A 22,320-nucleotide genomic window follows, 5' to 3' on the forward strand; every position below is an offset into this window, starting at 1 on the left:
TAAAGTACCATCATTCATTACTAATAAAATATTTTAGTTATAATTACTTTATTCCTTGCAGGATATTTTGTGAAAATTTTAATATTTACTTAAATTAATCCTTGAAAGATCGTGAATTTTGTCTATGGATGAAATGTCACGGTGACATTGACATAATGACATTTCTCTAACCCTACTTTATCTGTGATTTCAACGACCTACAAATCAGAAAAGGTCGATCCTACGGTTTAACATAAAACCGTCCAGATCATCAGGACGGCATAGATTTAGCTTCATCCAGAATCAAACATGTTGCGAACGATTGTATTACGAAACCAGTTACTAAACAATAGCTTAAATAAAGTGGTCAGGAGCAATATCACGAGATGTGTAAGCACCGAGTTGGCCCGTCGAAAGCACCCTAGCAAGTGAGTTTTGCTGTAATTGTTTATAAAAAAACGAAACATTTCATATATTTTGCTAATTTTAGCTATTAAGTTGGACTTTTTGTTTTCATAAGTTACGTTATTTCGTATTTGCGTAAGTTCCAGTAGGTTTAGTTAGCGGTAACAATTGCATAACCGAAACGTCAATGGTCTTCACCTTGCGAATTGTCATCACTGTCATCTGACATGATCATGATCAGCACCCGTCAAGCCTCAACAGTCCACGTGTAAACATTGGTGTTATGCCAAAAGTAGGGAATGTAATTTGTATCTTCTTTAAACCCTATTGCAAATGATGTGACATGAAAATTTCATGTAATTAAAAAATATATACAAAATACTACAGCTATTCCTAATACATACATGTTTATGTGTAAAGTTTATGAACCATTAATATCCATTACAATTATATTGGTTTGTACAGTTTATTGATTTCCAGTTCTATCAATTACTTCTAAAGGCATTTCCATATATAATTTTTTTACTGTGGTTTTCATCATCACCACTGACCACACAGTATATTTAATAGCAGCAAAAATATGAAATTTCATCAAAGATAGAAATTTCCTTCTAGTAATCCAGTAGTGTTGAAAAACATATGAATTTAATCTGCCTATTATGTTTGTTTTGGTCATATCTTAAATTGCCTTTTAATTACATATGCATTTCCACCTATCAATGTTAGCCAATGAAATGCCAGCATGAAAAGGGCAGCAAATATTGAAAAATAGAGGTGCAAATAGCCAATTATAATATTAACCTAGATACATATAAAAATTATTTCTATCATCATTATCATCTTTCTCGCATTGTCCAAGCATTTTTGCCACAGCTCATGGAAGCCTGGGGTCTGCATGGCAACTAATCCCTAGAATTGGTGTAGGCACTAGTTTTAGTAGAAGGATAACATAATACAAACAAAGTGACTTTAATGAAGTCATTCTCAGAACAATGGAACACATCAATCAATCAATCATCAACACATTATCGATTATACACTTTAAGGGCATGATTAATAAATCAGAAGCTGGAGATGACAGACTGATTTTTTCTTCTTGAGTCAGCCAAAGAAAGTGCCAAATTGTCTTAAATACCCTATCTTATAGCAGTAGAAAAAAGGTAAACAATCTTGACATATTTTTATTCATAAACACTTTTTAAAAATCAGTAACTTACATATGAAAGCGAAAGAATGTAAAAGATTATATATGATTTATGATTGTTACATATTTGCCATGACTTATTTTTCAATAAAAAGACATGTAATGAATATAAACTTATTCTTCCGAAATAATATTTATTATTGTGGTACAATAATATGTACACAGAGGAAAAGTTACCACTACTTTTGGGGTTATAAAATTTCTAATCTAAAAAAAACGGACTATAAGATAGGCAAGAACTTTGCAAATCAATTTTATAGGGTGCATTGCCATTGATATCTTCAGAAAATGTTCATATATTCATAAATTTTACACATTATTTACTAAAACTTGCATTTAGCCCTCAGGATCACAAGTGCAATATAATACAAACTAAAGTTATCCTAATATTTAATATTGTGGTATGGTGGTACATTCAAATTCTATATTTTTACTAGCCTAGACAAGTAGCTTGGACTGCCAATTCATATCACTGATAAGAGACTTATTTGTCATTGCCCTGACATTGATAAGTTACATAGCATGTTTATTTATAAAATAAATCTTTAAATATAAATAAAGTAATATATATTTAAAAAATAATTTTATCATGAAACTTATGAATGTACCATAACTACTCTTTATCATAGCTAAAATGAGACCAAGACATCTCTGCAGTGAATTTGATAGCACAGAGCGTGCAAGTGTTATCATAAACATCAAATAGCCGGGTCCACACAGAGCTAGCATACGTGCGAGGCAATTTCCTCACGCACAAACCGGCCAGTGTAGAGCCTGAGGAAAACGCATGCGCCGCCTCGGCCGAGGCACGTGTACAGTAGCCGGTTTGTGCGTGAGGAAATTGCCTCGCACGTACGTGCTCGCTCGCTCGCTCTGTGTGGACCCGCCTAATATCTATGAAATTGTGACGTTTAAAATAACACTTTCACAGTCTGTGTTATCAAACGCGCTGCAGAGTTAGCTAGGACTGACTCTAAAAGTCTTAAGGCTTTCTCTGCCTGTCTTGTGTGCAAGCTAAGTTATTTTAAGCATCAAACTTCTATGACAATATGATGTTTACTTAACACAACACTCGCAATGTCTGGGGTATCAAAACCAACTTATTTTGGTCCGACTCTAGACTCTATTAGAATAGTCTCTAGTCTCGTCTAGCAGAATGATCCCCGATGCTTAAATAAATGATGGTTTGTTAGCATAATGATAATGGAGATAACACAAATTCAATAGTTCCTCAGTATCCATTTTTCTTACATCTGCAGAACTAGTATACAAGTAATTAAGTAGGGTTTGTAACCGGATAAAAAATAGAATACAAAGTTACATCGCAACTAGTTGTGACCAATCGCGCGCGTGATGCGAACTCATCAACCAATCGCGTTGTCTCGTTTGACTGGACGAAGGCGTGAAGGCGAAGAATACGTGTGCGTGACAATGCTTAAACGTATTTTTCCTACTCCTCTACTGTTATCTGTCATTTATGCATTCATTAACATGAATATAAAAACATACATAAAAGATTTCAAGAAAAGTCTATATTGTCTATTCTTCATAAAAGCTCTTGTGCTTTTATAAGCTATAATGTTACTGCGATTAATGGCTACCAACCTAACAAAACCAAAACGAATACAGTTTTAAACTAAGTGCATTGCTGCCAACGTACAAAATATTCATTTGGTTGCATAGTAAAAATAATTACTTCATAAGTCTGAAACACGCATGTGACACCCGTATTATAGCAACACCCATAGACTACGAAGACCGCTTAGCGTTGCTTGTTAGTCTCCGTAGGCTACGGTGGCCAAACTTGAGAAAAAACTGTCCAAAAAATTAATTTAGCAAGTAGCAAGTACCAGGGCCTCATGAGTTACGAGGAGGTGTCGCTGACCGGCCGGCCGCGGCCCGGGGCGGGCCGGGCGCGTAACAAGGTATGCTCGCGCGTCTTGGCTATATACTTTTGCTGTAATTTGTTTACCTAAATTAAGATTTATTTTTGTTGACTCGTAGGAAAAATATTGTATGCAACGTTGTATAAGTAGGTCAAAAAATTCTCGTGGCGTATTCCTTTACAATGTTCGCCTACGCCTTCGGCTCCGGCTCACATTGTAACTCACGCCACTCGCCTTTTTTGACCCTTCTTATACAACTGTTGCATAAAATACTATAATAAATGGATAAACTACGAGTACCATGCTAAATAAAAATATCTTATTCTAAAAGACCTCCGCGAGCTGTACCGGGAGCAAAGGTGCCCATCACACTTGCCGCGTTACCACGTTGGATAGCGATGGCCAACCTTTGCACCAGGTACAAACCCGCGCGAGTATCAGAGTTCTTCTCCCTTATCCAAAATGATAAAAATGGTATTAATGATCATCTGCCTGCTTTGCACGAGAGCGCTTCCGCGACTGCATTTTGAACGCGAGATAGACTACTTATTCGTTTCTTCTTCTTCTTTCGCGCGTGTGCTAAGCATACTTTATGGGCTGGAAGGAGCTGCTTAGGAGATCTTAGGTAGATGATGAATAGAAAAAATAAATCTTCTTGGCGTTAGTTCTAGCTAGAAGGTAGGAAATCGTAGGTAGATGATGGATAGAAAAAAAAAAATCTTCCTGGCGTTAGTTCTAGTTCGTTCTTATATCTATCCATCTACCTACGATTTCCTCAGCAGCTCCTTCCAGCCCATAAATTATGCCGAGCCGGTGGAAGCTTCCCGCCACGGCTCGCTGTGCAATTTAACTGGTGTAGGCAATAAATAGTTTTCGCGGAACTAATAATGTATAATAATAAAGTAATATGTTTAATGTAATACAAAAAATATATAAATATTGCAGATTACTCTCAGCATCACATGTGAAGCGAGTGCTCGCCGCCCCACAATGGACCCCACAGCTGAGACACTACTCCGACCTGCCCACACATTCGAAGGTCAACCTCCCCGCGCTGTCGCCCACCATGGAGAGTGGCTCCATCGTCAGTTGGGAGAAGAAGGAGGGAGACAAACTCAGTGAAGGTAATTAAAAAATGGATAATGCTTGGATTTCATAAATATTGTTTATCAAATGCATGCGGCCAGCGGGAGGTAGCGAATGGTGCGAACGTTGCCGCCCGCCGCCACCGCTGAGGGCCGAGATAGATTCAAGTCTACATTTTGCTCGAGTCGCTCGGTGCCGAGCGGGGTGGTTCGGGTTTTTTTCGAGCCGCGGCGACGTGAGCAAAACTACTAATAGTTCCCATATTGACGTGGATTCAAAACACACAATACTTTGATTTTTTTCCAGGCTTACACACTTGAAATCTATGTTTAGACTTTATGATTTAAAAACACCTTTTTCACAGGCGACCTGCTCTGCGAAATCGAAACAGACAAGGCGACCATGGGCTTCGAGACCCCCGAAGAAGGCTACCTGGCCAAGATCCTCATCCCAGCCGGCACCAAAGGCGTAGCCGTCGGCAAGCTGCTCTGCATCATTGTGGAGAACCAGGCCGATGTTGCTGCCTTCAAGGACTTTAAGGATGACTGTAAGATACTGTTACGAGTTTTGAGGAATGTTGGGGGAAGCCTGCTTGCCCTCGGTCCACATCCCTCCGACCCATTTTAGATTAATACAGGGATTCACAATTTTAATTAACCACACTGATTGATCTAACAGGTTTAGCTTAAGGTGGTTAGGTTATTATACTACATATAATATATATATATATATATATATATATGTGCGCATCTATCTACTTATATATATATATATATATATATATATATATATATATATATATATATATATATGTGCGCATCTATCTACTTTCGAATATTCGTTTGCTCTAAATTGATAGAAAAACTTTGTTTCATACAGTAATCACGCAAAAATAGTTATTTTAGTGTTACATGAATTAATAAATAAAACTATTTTTTTGCGCGATGGAAATCGAACCACCTTAAGAGTGCCGAGTAGAAATGATTTACCCATTAAGTTACAAAAATCGAAATATGCATTTTCTAACGAACATAAGTGTACATACAGAAGTTTATATTAATTTTCCAGCCGCAGTTTTAACAGCTAAAGTAGATGGCGCGGCGTACATTAGGCGATAAATTTGTACATTTGTTACCACAAAACGTATGACGCAGGACAGCGTCATCTAATTTACGGGGCCTATCGTGAAAATCTCGATTCGATGAAAACAACATTTCGATTTTCGCGGTTAGATACAATTTACGGAGAAAAACTTTTGCGTCCTTAATTTACGCGCATGAATTAGTATTTCCTTGCGTAATAGGTATAAGATTATGGCCAATAATTTATGAATAAGAATATGTGAATCCGGCCGGCGAAACGTCCCACTTTGTCGCTTGCCATAAGGACGAGATATGCTTGTATCTTGGTACGAGTACGTATAACCTGTCAAGGCGTCCTTATGGCAAGCGACAAAGTAGGACGTTTTGCCGACCGCGGTTACATATATTTACTAAAAACTTGAATTGGATGACAATGTATGTAAAATACTTGATTACTTGTTTGGTTTGAACATTTAAAAGTTTTAAGGAGTTTCGTGTGACATTGCATGGTTTGATAACTCATTTAATTCATCCACAGCCACTGGAGCCCCGGCGAAGCCCCCAGCTGAAAAAGGTTACCCATTCAACATAACTCACTACTGCTGCATATTATCCATGTTCGGTCACTTTACAATCAAAACTAACTAGGAAATATGTCACAGATGTGCGATCTAGCAAGAACGAGTGCCCAAGCTGGTTTGCTTCAGATTGCGCGTCTAATAGAGAGTATTACTGGGATGTTCTGCCGCCAGAGAGCAGCACTATCACATATCGTAAACCATAGAGTAAGTTATACATACTATGTATTAAACAGTTTTTTAGAAGTTTTCACTATGACATTGATGACACCAAGCCGGTTTGTTTACAGAGGCCTACCGGGAACGCGAAATTCGTAATTTCGTTGTATTTTTATCGCTCGATTATGCAAGCGTGATAGAGAGGCAGATAACGAAACTTCGATTTTCGTGTTTCGCGGTAGGCCCTTAGTAAGTGCTAGAGGCGCTCCCTACGCAAAGGTTTGCGTAATATCCCCTATTAACGCTTCGCGTACAGCGCGCATTCTGTAGTAAACCAGCATGTGAATTCGCGGCATATTCGTTAGTGTTGAGCGCACCTTTAGAAATGTTTTACCATCGTTGATACGGTTAACTGACCAATTGTGAACTGTGTTGCAACGAAATAAGGTGTAGAAAAGAAAAGTAGTTAAGTATGATTGTCAAGAGACTGAATGCTTTATGATGCTCCTACATTGGCTGTTATAAAAGGTTATACATATAACATAGTCTTGATAGTGTTTTATTATATAGTCCAATGTAACTGTACACGATGTATACCTAACATTTTATAACAGCTAATAAGGGAGCACTATTACAATTAACATTGCTTTCTTCCATACTTGTACATATTCTTTCTATATACTTCTTGTTTTATTTAAAGTCCTAAAACTATTCGTAAGACTATCTCTTAATTTTTAGAGTTACAAATAAATTACCTATTAGAAGCGCTGGTGGTCTAGTGGTAAGAGCGTGCGAATTTCAATCCGGAGGTCACGGGTTAAAACCCCGCTCGTACCAATGAGTTTTTCGGAACTAATGTACCAAATATCATTTTTGTATTTACTAGTGGCTTTTCGGTGAAAGAAAACATAATAAGGAAACTGGATTAATCCCAATAAGGGCTAGTTTACCCCTTTTGTTTGGAAGGGCAGATGGCAGTCGCGTTCGTAAAAACCAGTGCCTACGTCAATTTTTGGGATTAGTTGCCAGGCTCCCATGAGCCGTGGCAAAAACGTCGGGACAACGCGAGGAAAATGAATAATAACCTATTCAAAGTATTATCTTGTATAATATATTTCTTTTAAATTGCTTCAATTCTTGATCTTTTGTAATGTCTTCACTACCTTCTGTTGTGTAGTCGCCATCAGATACGGCTCACGCATCGGGTATAGCGCGACGACCTAGGCGCTCTAAAAATGCACAACCGCGTTTTGCGGCCGAGGCGATACTCTTTTCTTTTACATATCAGAGAGCCTAACGCGAACCACGTTCGGCCTATTGCCTCCCTGTCACACTTACGTACGAATTACATGTGCGATAGAGACGCAACACATCGAACGTGGTGACCTCTGATGATGTATGTATAATGCCTGTACAATGCACATTGTATTTTCAACTGTGCCGTACTACAAATAAGGTGTATATTCCAGCCCCGGCGGCAGCCGCCCCGGCCGCGCCGGGCGCGCCGGCCCCCGCGCCGGCCGCCCCCGCCGCGCCCGCAGCCCCCGCCCCCCCCCCCCCCCCCGCCGCCGCCGCCGCCGCGCCCGGAGGTAGGGTGTACGCGAGCCCCATGGCCCGGAGACTGGCCGAGATTAGGAACATCCGGCTGGGAGGTGAGAGGATGCTGCAGGGGCTATTTCTGCGAGGTGCTTGGGAGGCTTGGATGGATTAGGGGACTTAATGATTGATTTTCTAATAACTATTGTTTAATTTGTTGCTTAACTACATTGATTTTGCGATGCTACTCATTTAGATGACAAGGAAAACCTAAGTCGATTCTAACATGATTGATGAGCATTTTAACTGTACAATTTGAATTTTTTTAACATGCTTGATATTTATCCTAATATTTGGCAAGATAAGTGTTATACAAATACAAATACAAAATTCTTTATTCAACAAAAACAAGTAAATTATGATCAAAGGGATGGAGTCTCCCTGTAAGCAAAATAAATGCGTTATATATTTAATTTTTCAATTATACCTATCTTAGATGACATTTTACTAAAGTAAAATCGCTTTGTAATTACATATAAACATCTTGACGCAGGAGATCATGCCCCTCTGTACAGTCAGCAAAACTGGTAGCTTAGCACCACTGCATACAAAATAAATGTGTGCAGTGGTGCTAAACTTGCTAAGATTTGCTGATTATACTTGAACTGCAAAATAATTATAGCACGTGTGTTAATCCGGGACCACAAAGGCAATGTTGCCTTCGAAATGTTGGAGGTAGTTTTCAAGCTTATTTTTACGTCATTAGCCTCGCGCACAAAACGGCCAGTATAGACGTGATTTGCCTCGGCCGAGCTAATAAGCCTCAATTAGTGTTATGTAAATTCAAACTTTATTAACAAATGCACAAGGGAGTGTAAATACGCATTTATGACTATAAACATAAACATAAATTATTAAAAAAATGTGTTGTGTTGCATAACAAGTTACATTCAAATATTTAAAAAAAGACTAAAAAATTTGTGACGGTTCACATGTGCCTGAACTAGGATACCTTTAGGGTACTTTGGTAGTACATAAGCGAAATAACGTCAAGTGACATTAGTGAGAAATCAATCGTTGAGTTCACTGTTGCAAGATGAAATGTATGTACACAGTTGTAGTTAGATATTCTGAATGGCTAATCTTTTCTTTTTGTAAGGTGAATGGATGTCTGCTCTACAATTATTCTTTTTCTTTGTTTTAGTTAATGTCAAAGAAGCGTCTGCATAAGATTTCCCCTGGGTTATTTTTTTATTTTTATTCCATATTTTTTTATTTGTTTCACGTAAATCTAGCGAGTTATTTTATGCCCATAACTTGTTTAGGTAGTACTTTTAGTTTTTCTTTTCATGTTTTTTTTTCTACTTGGAACGCTTTTTTTGTAGCTTTTGCTAGTTTGTAGGTCAGTATTGCAGCGCTAATACTGACGAATGTATTTTTAGTCGAGTTTTTTGTCTTTAGAGTTACAATACCCGTATTTAGGATATTAGTTGACTGTAGTACCTGTCTAGTTTGTTTTAAGCGATTATAGTCTATTTGCTTTGAAATCGACCAGCACAACCTCATATTTCTGACCACTTAACATATCGAGTCGAATACAATGAATGCATCCTTGCTTTATTGCCAAGACTTTAAGGTGCATTTAAAGCATCTGTGTGTAAATTTGGCGAGTGTGCCGCTTTTGTATTGAACAAGCGCTGTACATTCATCGTATTCACAAAATAAACAGTTAGCGCTCCTTTGAAGATGTCTGGCATAATGTAGCCGCACTTTAAAAGTGCATTTTCAAAATTTTTTGAGTATCTAGGTCATTCCACGGCAAAAGATACTCGATTCACCATTTTATTACGTGTTAACGTGTTCCTTTTCTACATGATTCTAATTTAAGTTTTGTATTATACACACTTAATTTCAGGTTCATAGAACTTTATTTATCAAAAGAATTTTCTTAACTTAAGTATATTTGTATCATATAAGTACTTACATACGTTAAAACTTAACATAAAGGTGAAAAAATACCAAGTTCGTTAACGAATAAAAGAAGTGAGATCTAACTGAAAACCGAGTTCTTCCAAAGCCCCTTAGACCACAGTTCCTGTCATGCATAACGTTCTTCAATACCTTGAAATGTTTTGTTATGTTATTTGCTACTCAATAATGTCATCCTATACGTAATGAAATCGTGACTTGCGTAGCTTTTTCGTGAAATGATTCGCCTGAGTGTAGATATTTTGGATGGCGACTACATTGATCGTATCGCTCCAGGCACGGGCTCCGGCCTGTACGGGTCCCTGAAGAGCGGCGACCTGTCGGCCGCCGCCGCCGCGCCGCCCGTGTCCTTCGCCGTGCCCGCGCCCGCGCCCGGCGCCGCCTTCGTGGACATCCCCCTGTCGGGCATGAGGGAAACCATTGCCAAGAGACTGAGCGCCGCGAAGCAGCAGATACCTCATTATCAGCTTGTGGCCACGGTTAATGTAGAGAAGACGCTAGAGATGCGAGAGAAGATCAACGCTAGATTAGCTAAAGAAAGCCCCGGTGTCAAGGTAACTTTGTGTATTCTTTGTTTTTACCTATCTTTAAGACCTAGTCCTGTGGTAGTCTTGATAATGAATGAATGAATGAATGAATATTTATTGCATGTCACATTATATAAATTGTTAAAGGTGGTACATTTTAGAAGGTATACATGTGCCGCCCTGCAAGGGCATAGCAAGTTAAGCCTTAAATTTAGATAACTTAAATCTACTTAGCTTAAACTAGGTACATTTTAATCATTTACTGTAATGAATGATTTGTATTGTCCTAATCATATTCTTCACTAAAAAAATCATCTAAGTTGTAGAAACATTTATTTATTATTATTATTATTTGGAGCCTGTCGTGTCCCACTGCTGGGCAAAGGCCTCCCCCCAATCTCTCCACTGATCTCTGTCCAGTGCTATGTCTGGCCACTCCTTCAAGAAGGAGTCCAGTTCATCCCGCCATCGCCGGGATTTACTAGAAACATTTACTAGCCAGAAATATTTTTAATTTATCATTAAACAACTTAAAATCAAAATCAAAATATTCTTTATTCAAATAGGCCTAGCAACAAGCACTTTTAAATCGTCAAATTTTACAAATATCATCTTAATCTAAATATCAGAGCAATTTATTGATGCAGTTATTATTGTTCTAAAAAAACATTGAACTATTATAGATATGGTAAACTTAATAATAAGAATTTCATAAAAAGATCGTCATACATCAAAATTGTATAAAAATACTAGTCTAGAACCTTTCTAGAATAAAATCTAAATGTCAAAAAATACGGTATATATATACATTGAATTATCAATTTCATCATTAATAACATAACAATAAATAATTCATTCTTTACAATCACACTTAATCCCACGGTGTTTCATCATTCATGTAGTCTTGTGTGCTATAATAGGCTTTAGAGATAAGCTTACGTTTTACATAATTTTTAAATTTACTAACAGACAATTCAGTTATAATATTAGGAAGTTTATTGTAAAATCTTACACAATTACCCATGAATGATTTCTTAATTTTATGGAGCCTAGTGAAGGGCACTGCGAGCTTATGCTTATTTCTAGTATTAATATTATGTATTTCACAGTTTTTCTTAAAACTGGCAATGTTTTTATGTACATACAGAATATTCTCATAAATATATTGACAGTGTACTGTCATTATGTTAATGTCCTTAAACTTATCTCTAAGTGTGTCTCTATGGTACATTTTATATATTGCACGAATAGCCCTCTTCTGCAGAACAAAAATGGTATTTATCTCTGAAGCACTACCCCATAGTAAAATACCATATGACATAATGCTATGAAAGTAACTAAAGTAAACTAATCGAGCTGTTTTCACGTCTGTTAACTGACGGATCTTGCTCACTGCAAAAGCTGCAGAACTCAGTCTATTCGAGAGATTAGCAATATGGGGACCCCATTGTAGTTTAGAATCTAAAGTTATACCAAGAAAAACTGTGCTATCTACTAGTTCCAATTCCTCATCCTTGACAATGACACCTGTTTGCTCATTCCTTATGTGACTTGTAACAAACTTAATGCACTTAGTCTTTTTCTCATTTAACAATAAATTATTAACATTAAACCAATTTACTACTTTAGAAATAGCATTGTTTACATCACTGCAAGCTTGTTGCTGTCGTTTGACTTTGAAAATAAGTGAAGTATCGTCTGCAAACAATACTATGTCATGGTGGGTCTTTACTAGGTAAGGCAGGTCATTAATGTAGATAAGGAACAGGAACGGCCCCAATATTGATCCCTGCGGTACACCCATAGAGACCAATGACCCCGGTGATCGCTGTCCACTCACATCAACCCTTTGTATTCTACCGTGTAAGTAAGACTTTATTAAATTCAGTGCCGAGCCTTTTACTCCATAATAGTGCAGTTTCCTGATCAATGTTTCATGACAGACGCAATCGAAGGCCTTAGATAAGTCACAGAAGATACCTAAAGCATCCTGTGACTCCTCCCAGGCATCGAAGATCTGTTTAATTAGCTCAACACCAGCGTCGGTTGTTGAGCGACCCCGTGTAAAACCAAATTGTTTGTTGTGCATTAGATTATTAATGTTAAAATGTTTCAATAACTGACTCAAAACTATTTTTTCAAAAATTTTGCTGAATGTTGGTAACACTGATATCGGTCTAAAGTTAGTGGGGTCGGATGTGCTACCTGATTTAAATAAAGGAGTGACTTTACTATGTTTCATTAGATCAGGAAACTCACCGCAGTCAACACTGTTATTAAATATAACTACCAGGTCAGGCGCTACAACTTCTATTAAGGATTTGACAGTATGAACGGAGACTCCCCAAAGGTCACTAGTTTTTTTTACATTAATTGATTTAAACGCCTTTAATATATCTGAGGCACTCACATGTTCAAAATTAAGGTTTCTAGTACATTCTGGGACATTCTCTTCTAACAGTGTAACGGCAGACGAGGGTGATGAATTTAAGTTCTTAGTTGTGGAAGCTGGTACCTCGGTGAAGAATTTTTCAAATTCTGTTGCTACATCTAAACTGGAATCTACGATTTTGTCATCAATTTTTAGTTTAAGATCTTTCATCCTTTGCTTTGATCTACCAGTCTCCACATTAATTACTTTCCACGTTGTTTTAATTATATCAGAGCTAGTTTTTATTGTTTGACTTATATAATTACGCTTAGCGATATGGCAATCTATTTTAAACTTCTTCGAATATTGTTTAACATATTCCTTAAATTCATCACTCGTATTGAACCGCCGTTCCTCATACAAGGCATACAATGCACGTCTTCGTTGATGTAACTCTGCAGTAGCCCACTCACTAAAAACTGATGCATCACTAACCATGACCGATTTTGTAGTAAATATCGCATTATAATTTTCCATAAAAGTGTGAAAGAATGAATTATACATATCATTAGGACTCATGTTGGAAGACAGAAAGGGTAGCGCCTGAATTAAACTTTGTTTCATTCGTTCCACGCGGTCAGAGGTTACTGGTACAAAAGTTATTTGTTTTCGCAAGGTATTTTTCCTTACAGCCTCAAACACCATTAATTGGCCTAAGTGGTCTGATTCTAACTTGCTGATTACATTTTTAGCGGTAGGAAAAATATCAGTGAAAATATTATCTATACAGGTGGCACTAGTGGCAGTCACTCTAGTAGGCTCCATAAACATGTGGTTGAGATTACATGATTTGAAAAGATTCAACAATCTACAACTTACTGTTGAATTTTCCAAAATATTTACATTATAGTCGCCGCATATAAGTAATTTCTTACTAGAAGGTGATATTTTAAGTAGGACGGATTCCATTATGCTTTCAAATATTTCAAAATTACTTAAAGGCGGCCTATACGCACAGACAACAATAAATTGCTCCAATTCTACTGCACTTAGTTCTATAGTCCGCTCAACAGACATGGATACAATGTCCTTACGTTCCTTAAATTTTAACTGACTATTTAATATAATTAATGACCCACCATGTATGGAACTAAGTCTGGTGAACGAACTGCCCACCTGGTGATTATTAAATTGAGGCATTAATTCATTATTATTCAACCAATGTTCAGTAATACATAAAATATCAATATTATAATCATTCAAAAAAAGTTCAATCTGTAAATCTTTTCCTCTAATACATTGAATGTTTTGATGCACCGGGTGGATGTACATTCCATGTTTGCAGTATTTTTCATCAGATTTACTAAAAGCTAAATTGCCAGAGACAGATTCTTTTGTCTTAAGAGCTAATTTAAATTATTGGTTATGACTGGAACCAAAACCAAGTTCATACCGGTCTGCTCAATAGAAGCAGGATAAACTGCCAAATTTTTGGCAGAAATGTCAAACAAATATGATAGCGACAAAGCTATTTGTCTTTTATAATAATTTGAAAGGTATAACTTACCTTTAGTCCAAAAAACCATAGGCATATGGTATTTATTAGGTTTATTTAGGTCTTTCAGGGAATTCGGAAGGTGATTATAAATTTGTATGGTCATGCAATGAGGGCCGGACGTAACAAGCTTTAATGTGGAAAGCGGCAATCTTAGTTTATTTAAGTTTCGATTGTTTCTCCTATTATTAATTAAAGGCGTATATAAATCGATGTATTTCCTGACAAACTTGCTCGACTCGAATATGTACATAGAGGTCAGGGTGAGTATTTGGTGCTTAATGAAATAGGGGCGGCAGGAGTCTAGTTGGTCAATATTCACTAGTATCCTAATGCATGTTTTTTGTAGTATGAAAATTTTGTCTACATCACTGCTATTTCCCCACAGCACTAGGCCGTAAGATAATCTAGAGTAGGCGTATGCGTAATATGCTGTGATGGCTGTCTTAAAATCCGTAACGCGTTTCAAGTGATGGAGGGCGTATATAAAAGAGGATAGTTTTTTTGCAAGTTTTTGGATGTGCGGTTTCCAAGACATGTTAGTATCTAGTTCCAGTCCTAGCAGGGTAGCCGAGCTGACGTGTTCTATACTATGATGATGGTATTCTGCCCTTAGTCAGGGACATAGGACTCTCTGAAGGGATTTTCGTTGTTCACGGTCCCGCGAGACCTCCTCCAGCTCTCTCCAGCCAATGCCTCACTATGTTCTTTATTGATATTACATGTGTTAGTGTGTACATTAGTAGCGCTTCTCTTTCAGGTGTCGGTGAATGATTTCATCATCAAAGCCGTGGCGGCGGCGTGCAAGCGCGTCCCCACCGTCAACTCGCACTGGATGGAGACCTCTATCAGACAGTAAGTTTTCATGCTCTTTTTTAAATAAGTTAAAGTTTTGATGCCCTTCAGACATCGTATAGCCGTAGGTATAACAAAAGCAAGTGGAGTTTTAATTAAATAGTGCAGCGCAAAGGTTTGACCAAGGACCATATTATACACTGTGTATAGTATAATTATGGTCCTTGGTTTGACCAATACGTTACTATGAACTATTAAATTTGCGGCTACAATATTTTGCTCGTCTTTTTATTCCTTTGTTGGTTACAATCCTATTGATTTGGTAGCTCGTTACTGCAATACGCAAAATTACCTTTTTTTTATACTACGTCGGTGGCAATTAACCTACCCGTTTGCTCGTATTACAGTCCATGAAAACATATTGAAACTCAAAAATGCGCGTTTTCCCAGAGATAAGACTACTAGATCTATTTTTCGCCCCCGAAACCCCCATATAGCAAATTTCATCGATATTGTTACAGCTGTAATACTGACAGTAAAGGACTTTTAATGAAAATAATATTAATCAATTTCAGATTCTCGAACGTAGACGTGAGTGTAGCCGTAGCCACGCCCACCGGCCTAATCACGCCCATCATCTTCAACTCCGACTCGCGCGGCGTCATCGACATCTCCAAAACCATGAAGGAGCTCGCACAGAAGGCTAAGGACGGCAAGCTGCAGCCCCAGGAGTACCAAGGAGGCACCGTGACTGTCTCCAACCTTGGAATGTATGGTGAGTACTTTTTTGGGCCGTAGACGGCATATGAAAGGGGGCGGCTAACTGTATTTTTTCACTGGCAACGAATTTTGGGAAAGCCGCTGCGCTATTATTGCCCGAACAAGTGCCCGCACGGCGAGACTTGTTTTTTTTTTCCCTAATAAGTTATTTCCGACCACAAAAACAGGCCCCGCTTTTCTTGCTCTTCTCCTTTGTCTTTCTGGGTGCTACGTCGTTCGAACATCTACGTCCTAAAGCTAGAGCTAACCTAACATTAATTGCATGTAAAAATACGCAAGTAAATATAATGGGTTAGCACTGATTGACTAACACGTTATTTTCTCGCGGATTAGCAAAGTAATATTTCTTGCTTTAATGAGCTTGGCTTAAGGTTAGTGGCGCCAATAATTATTTCTTGTCAGACTATAATATGTATGTATATTTGTATCGTGTGCTCCACAGTAGCGCCAACACTACTGAGCCTATTTTGTTAAATTAGGTATCAATCGATTCGTTTTCATAAAGCGAGAGAATAGGCTACATTTGTAACCGACTTTGAAAGTGGAGGAGATTTTATGATATAAGGCATAGCTGGGCCAGGTTAAAAAATAAATCAATTATAGGGAGCATGCATGAACTGTAGGAGGCAGCACAGGAGACGTCAGATTTTTGGCGCGAGGCGTAAGTGTGATGTTTACTGTCCCGAGGTAGCCCACAAGATGGCAGAACCTACTATGCACAAGAAAACACGTGACGTGTAAATGTACATGTTTATGGTTCCGATTCAGGCAGACCCTCGCAACGCGCACGGTCCCTATATTAACTGTCCTGTGTGGAAATTTGTATTTGATGATAATCTATTTGTGTTTTATTAACAATTTGCTCATTTGTTTCAGGCATCACAATGTTCAACGCGATCATCAACCCGCCGCAGTCGCTGATCCTGGCGTGCGGAGGCGTGCAGGAGCTGGTTATTCCTGATGAGGAGGCCGAGAAAGGGTACGTGTCTAATCTAAATATAAATCTAAAATCGAATTCAATTGAACTGTCATTTTAGTATCTGGGATATAAAAACAGAGCTAAGTCGTCGAATAGCGGTGAAATAAAATCATATGAGGAAATTGGACCAATCTCAACAGGGCCTAGTTTTCCTTCTAAGTTGAAAGGTTAGAATGGCAGTCGCTTTAGGTTGCTAAAGCAAATCATTTAGAATGGAACTGAAAAATCGGTAAGATTAAATAAAATCGGTCTAGGTATAGGCACCATATCCTCTTGTAGTACGAGTATACTCGTATGCATGCAAACCGCACCCTTATGCACCAGTCAGTAATAAACGGACCGGGGACAGTTCTGCTGTTTCCTTTACGCTCTCAAATACCTCATCTATGTTTTTAGCTATATTGCGTAATCTTAAACTTATATTTTTAGGGTACAATCTACACATATATTGTGAGGTAAAAAAGATCATTCAGTAGTATCATTTGTATTATTTTTATACATATGTTTTAAGGCTGCAGTGGTAACGAGGTTTGAGTTGTGGGCTTTTTAGATCTGGTCTTCCTTCCAAATGTTAATCATAAAAAAATATTGTTCCAGATTCAGACTAGCCAAATTCGTGTCGTTCACGGCGTCCGCCGACCACAGGGTGATCGACGGCGCGGTGGGCGCCGAGTGGATGAAGCAGTTCCGGCACAACATGGAGGACCCCGCCAACATCATCCTGTGAACACTGAACAGCCCTACACGCCAGATTTGTCCGCTGGACCGATAAGCTCGCTGCACTGAAAAACCACTGAAATTTAATCGACAGGGAACGGTTTGCTATAAAATCCAAAGCGATATACATGCGACTGTTCTGATGATTAAATTTCGTTGCAGTTAAAATAATTATTGACCCTTGGGGGCTAGAGTAATGTTTACCCTACGCCCCTAATAATCCAAACGCACACATGCACGACTTGGTGTGATTTGTACAAAGCTTCTAGATTAATAGAGTTCAGATACATATTAATACACCGTCGGCGTCATGTGATTGTTTATACATATTAGCATTTATTGAAATTCATTGGCATATAATGTCTTTAGCTCGCTTGAGATTGTACATATATAAGTGTTATCATTGTTTTTATTTTGCTTTTGTTATTTAATCAGTGTTTATACGAGCTTTTACCATACGGTCCATTGTATAAATCGCGGGTTAGAAATTAGTAACCTCATCATATCCTTCGTTACCGTCGTTTATATTTATTTTTATTTTTTATTCATTGTTGAATAGAATCGAGGCTGTGTTTCAGCGTTGAACCTCCACATTTTTGTATTGATATTGTTGAATAATACATTTTTGTATACACATAAGCACACAACATCGAAGGATGTGCGTTATTTAAGGGTTATTTATTTAGTGTAAATGAAAGAATGATTACGTACAATTCAATAGTAAGTGAAACTGCTCCGAGATTTTTATAGGTATTGTTTCAATAAATTTGGAATGCATATTCATCGAATGTATTTTGGAGTACAGATCTTTATTTATTTACTACTAGTGCCAGTTTGGGGACTGAAGTGAGCTTGGCCGAGTAGCTGGTGTACATATTGAACAAGTGCCGCACGCGTAGTAACATAAAGGCCAATTCATAGTTTTTCAATTTTCAACCTTACGCCGTACTTAATACGATCAAATTTGTGACGCAATTTTCTACAAAATTGAATCCGATAGGCTATTTTTAATTGTGAACCTTATTTGTATTTATTTACGATTGATTTTAAAACAGACTGGGTCTTTGTATTATTGAGCGTGCGTTGTGACTCGCCGCAAGATATCGTTTTGTTACCATGCGTCGAGTTTTGATGCCGATAGATGATTTTATGAATGTTAGTAAATATATTTTATTTATAAATAAATTGTATTGTTTTATTTAACCCGGCTTAAGTAGGTGGGTAGACAGTTTTCATGCATTTGATTTTCAACCTAAAGCCTATTATAATAAAGTTACTATTTATAGCTAAATCAATCGCTTGAATTTGTAAAGTTGAATTTCTATAATATAAATTAAATAAAAAGGAACCAAACTGTTACACACCCAGTCAAGGTACTCATTAAATACTTCTACTTTAATGCACTTGTTGAGTCAAGAATCCAACTCTCTAATCATAAGAGAAGATAAAGAACGTTATGTTGGTGACGTTGGTGATGGACGATGTTAATATTTAGTTTCGATCACTCCGTAAACCATATCATCGCATTTAAAATTACAAAAAACCTTTAATAAAATTTGCAAAAATGCTACTGAAACATCGCGTGAGACAACAAATAAACTAGACGGAACTTACCACAAAACAGCTATTTATTTGGGCCCTCCCTAGAAGTAGTTTACAACCTCATTAGTTTATAGTCGGGTCACGGCCACGTTATGGCGTGAACGACGATACAAATGCTTGACGGCTCTGTGACGGGCACGTCACAAGGTTGTCACGCCATAATCGCGACGAGCACGTATAATAAACGGTGACGTGAACGTGATAACGGATAAATTCGGAAGTGATTCTACCTATTATATCATTTAGGTACTTATGCAAACGTATTTACTTTGCTAATTTGTAGGTATATACTTACGTATTTCGAAACGGGAAGTTTGAATTTATTGGACTAAATTATTTGAATAAAGCTATCAGGCTCATTAGGCAGGTAATCGTTTTAAAATTAAATTCATACACAGAATAACGTTCATCACGCAGCTTAAGAATGCACAGAAAGTTAGAATTACTTATAGGTATGCTGTTTTCCTGAATACTTTTCTCGTGTTTAGCAAACATGACTGACGAAGTCGAGCCCGAGGAACAAAAGAAGCCAATGAAAGAGATCGCAGTGGTGTTCGACGAGGGGGCCTTCGTGTACGAAACTGGGGACACCTACGAGGGCTCTTTTGAGGCGAGGAAGAAGGACCGGTTCTTGAAGATGAACGGTAAGGAAATAAGACGGTTAGTTACAGGTGACGTAGACTGAGAGACCGCTGGCCAAAAGAGACCAGGGGGCCTAGCCAAGATGATCGTACAGCGACAAGCGCCGTTTTCTCTTCTTCCTCGCGTTATCCCCGCATTTTTGCCACGGCTCATGGGGTCCGCTTCACAACTAATCTCAAGAATTTTTACAAATTGCAATTAGTTCGGTTTCGGTCCGGCTATGATTAGTATAACTTCACTCTATGGTTATTATGCTATATGGTTTGTATTTTATGTGGTATTATAGGTATTGTGGTTAATAGTCTAATAAGCGTTGTCCTATCCAAGAGTTAAAAAAAAACTGAAATAGCTACCCATATTTTTCGCCTCAATTGTCCATGTTAGAATAATATGCTTGGTAATCTTTTGGAAACAGGAGGCATTACTGAAGCGTCCGATAAATAACAAAAATTCCTAATAGGGATATGTAGTACCTACATTTCCGAACCAATATCGTTTAAAACGGGACCCTACTACAATAAGACTCCGCTGTCCGTCCGACAGTTAAAATTTTCTGTTGCCTCTATAACAACAAATACTAAAAAGTACGGAACCCTCGGTGGGCGAGTCCGATTCCCACTTGTCCGGTTTTTATGCGCGTACGATAGCGATATCCCGATATTCCGACGTGCGAATCGGATGCAGTGTGCTAAGCGCCAATAAGGTTCATTTTACACTAGCTAAAATAAGAGCTCCTGAAAGTAACTCCGGATTTGTCTCTTATCCAGAGTTAATGGTCCGTGCCATCATTCCGAAACGTTCACGCTCTAATTGTACGGTAGGTATCCATTGTACGTTCGGCCCACGGAAATGAGGGATTACGTATTATTTTGTCATCGTAAATAAAATCACGTGTCAATAAGCAGTCCTGGGATACGGAATTTACAGTTCTAATAAGTTGGTGCCTATGACGAATAACTTTTCTATATCTACGTGAATTGATATAATTATGTCCCACATGGTTTAATCGTGGTCCTGGGGACCTACTTTATTTTAATCATAAATAATCTTTATTAAGGCACTCTGCTTTTTTAAATGTAAAATCCACTTGAGAGTCCATTAATATAGCGTTTCTGCTGTGCGGTTTGAACTGTTATATAATATGTTCTTCGTTATTTTTCCTAGATCTTTGGTGTTACTTAGGTAATTTACAAATTCACTTCGGATTTTTATGTCTAAATATTCGTGTGGTAAAAAGAAGATATAATTTCGCACTCGTTAAAAAACTTCCGTGTTACCTATATGTTTATGTGTCTACTGTGATGAGATAGGCTTTTTGTGTGGCAGTTGGTGGTCAATGGTTAATGTTTTTAGGTCTCGGCGTGTATACCACGGCAGAAGGCGATGTGTACACTGGTGCCTGGGAAGGCGACCGCCTCTTCGGCGACGATGTGACCATCACTTACACTGACGGCTCCAAATACGAGGGACCGTTCAAAGACTGGTCCTACAACGGTAGAGGCAAATATACGTTTCCTGATGGCACGGTGTTGAATACGGATTTTGTTGAGAACTGTCCTGTAAAAGAGATGATGTTGACAGATCCAAACGGCCATGTGTGGCTTGGACGCGCGGACGTCGGGTTTGGACGGCTAGATCCTTGGAATCACTTCTATCAGGGATTAGAGAGGCCAAGTGAGAAATCACAGAGTAGCCAAGAAAGGGTTGTTCAACAGAATTAGAAAAATAACTGTCAATACGGTCTGAAGATTTTACATAGGTACCTAGGTAGGTACATCACCTACATTCTAAAATGTCAAACGTTGACATACGAGGGCTATTAAAGTACTATTCCCACCGAACGTGTGGAGTCGGAACGCATTTGACGTTTGTACGACCGCAAGCCAAACGGCTCTGGACGGACTCCATCGCTTCTGCCATAGCTACATAATGTATAGACAGTAGGCACATTGAAAATGCGCTCCGGCGCGGCCCGTCTCTAGCCGGTCGGTGGGAATCGTACATTACGCCGACAATTTTTACACGCTGTTAACTGGTATGCAGATTTGCAGAAGGTTGCTACTAAAACGTACTGATCATATGCTCTTTGGTTGCTACTCACTATTGCACTCTATTTTGCTGTGTAGTTACTTCCTGCTTTGGAGTATATTAATTTAAGTACCTAAGAAATTTTATTTCCTTTCATAACAGTTTAAAAGTTTTCCCTCTTATTATGTCTAAAAATAAAAGTTGATTGGAGCATCTATTTCAAACCTGTTCATCTTTTAAGTACTTTCGGATATCGCACTTGCCTACATGCCAACAACACTAAAGATCAAATTGCTCAAATGATTCAAGTAAACATCTACAGTAACTCGCTAACTGTGGTTATTGTAATTCATCTACTTGTGCTCGAAGCTGTGGCTAGCCACAAACTGTTTTAATGGGTAGTTAGGAAATAGAGTAGGT

The 22,320-nt window shown here is 38.1% G+C and overlaps 2 protein-coding genes across 4 annotated transcripts; both read left to right on the forward strand.

Annotated features, from left to right (window-relative positions):
• The first annotated feature begins 172 nt into the window (after positions 1-172).
• Positions 173-18,813, forward strand: LOC133526170 (dihydrolipoyllysine-residue acetyltransferase component of pyruvate dehydrogenase complex, mitochondrial). Of its 2 annotated transcripts, XM_061862658.1 has the most exons (10): positions 173-407; positions 4,420-4,598; positions 4,925-5,107; positions 6,181-6,216; positions 7,849-8,031; positions 10,181-10,458; positions 15,118-15,212; positions 15,728-15,927; positions 16,809-16,911; positions 17,509-18,813. In XM_061862658.1, the coding sequence occupies exons 1-10, from the start codon at positions 289-291 to the stop codon at positions 17,636-17,638; spliced, it is 1,506 nt and encodes a 501-aa protein (XP_061718642.1). In that variant the 5' UTR covers positions 173-288; the 3' UTR covers positions 17,639-18,813. The 2 variants fall into 2 exon arrangements, with proteins under 2 accessions (XP_061718642.1, XP_061718643.1); XM_061862659.1 differs by lacking the exon at positions 6,181-6,216 and having other exon boundaries at positions 174-407.
• Positions 18,814-18,956: 143 nt separating this feature from the next.
• Positions 18,957-22,117, forward strand: LOC133526172 (radial spoke head 1 homolog). Of its 2 annotated transcripts, XM_061862663.1 has the most exons (4): positions 18,957-19,476; positions 19,719-19,874; positions 21,226-21,366; positions 21,454-22,117. In XM_061862663.1, exons 2-4 carry the CDS (start codon positions 19,724-19,726, stop codon positions 21,591-21,593), a joined length of 432 nt encoding a protein of 143 aa, XP_061718647.1. In that variant the 5' UTR covers positions 18,957-19,476; positions 19,719-19,723; the 3' UTR covers positions 21,594-22,117. The 2 variants fall into 2 exon arrangements, with proteins under 2 accessions (XP_061718647.1, XP_061718645.1); XM_061862661.1 differs by having other exon boundaries at positions 21,226-22,117.
• The last annotated feature ends 203 nt before the right edge of the window (positions 22,118-22,320 follow it).

This window comes from Cydia pomonella, chromosome 16 (genome assembly GCF_033807575.1).
Source record: "Cydia pomonella isolate Wapato2018A chromosome 16, ilCydPomo1, whole genome shotgun sequence".
NCBI lineage: Eukaryota > Metazoa > Arthropoda > Insecta > Lepidoptera > Tortricidae > Cydia > Cydia pomonella.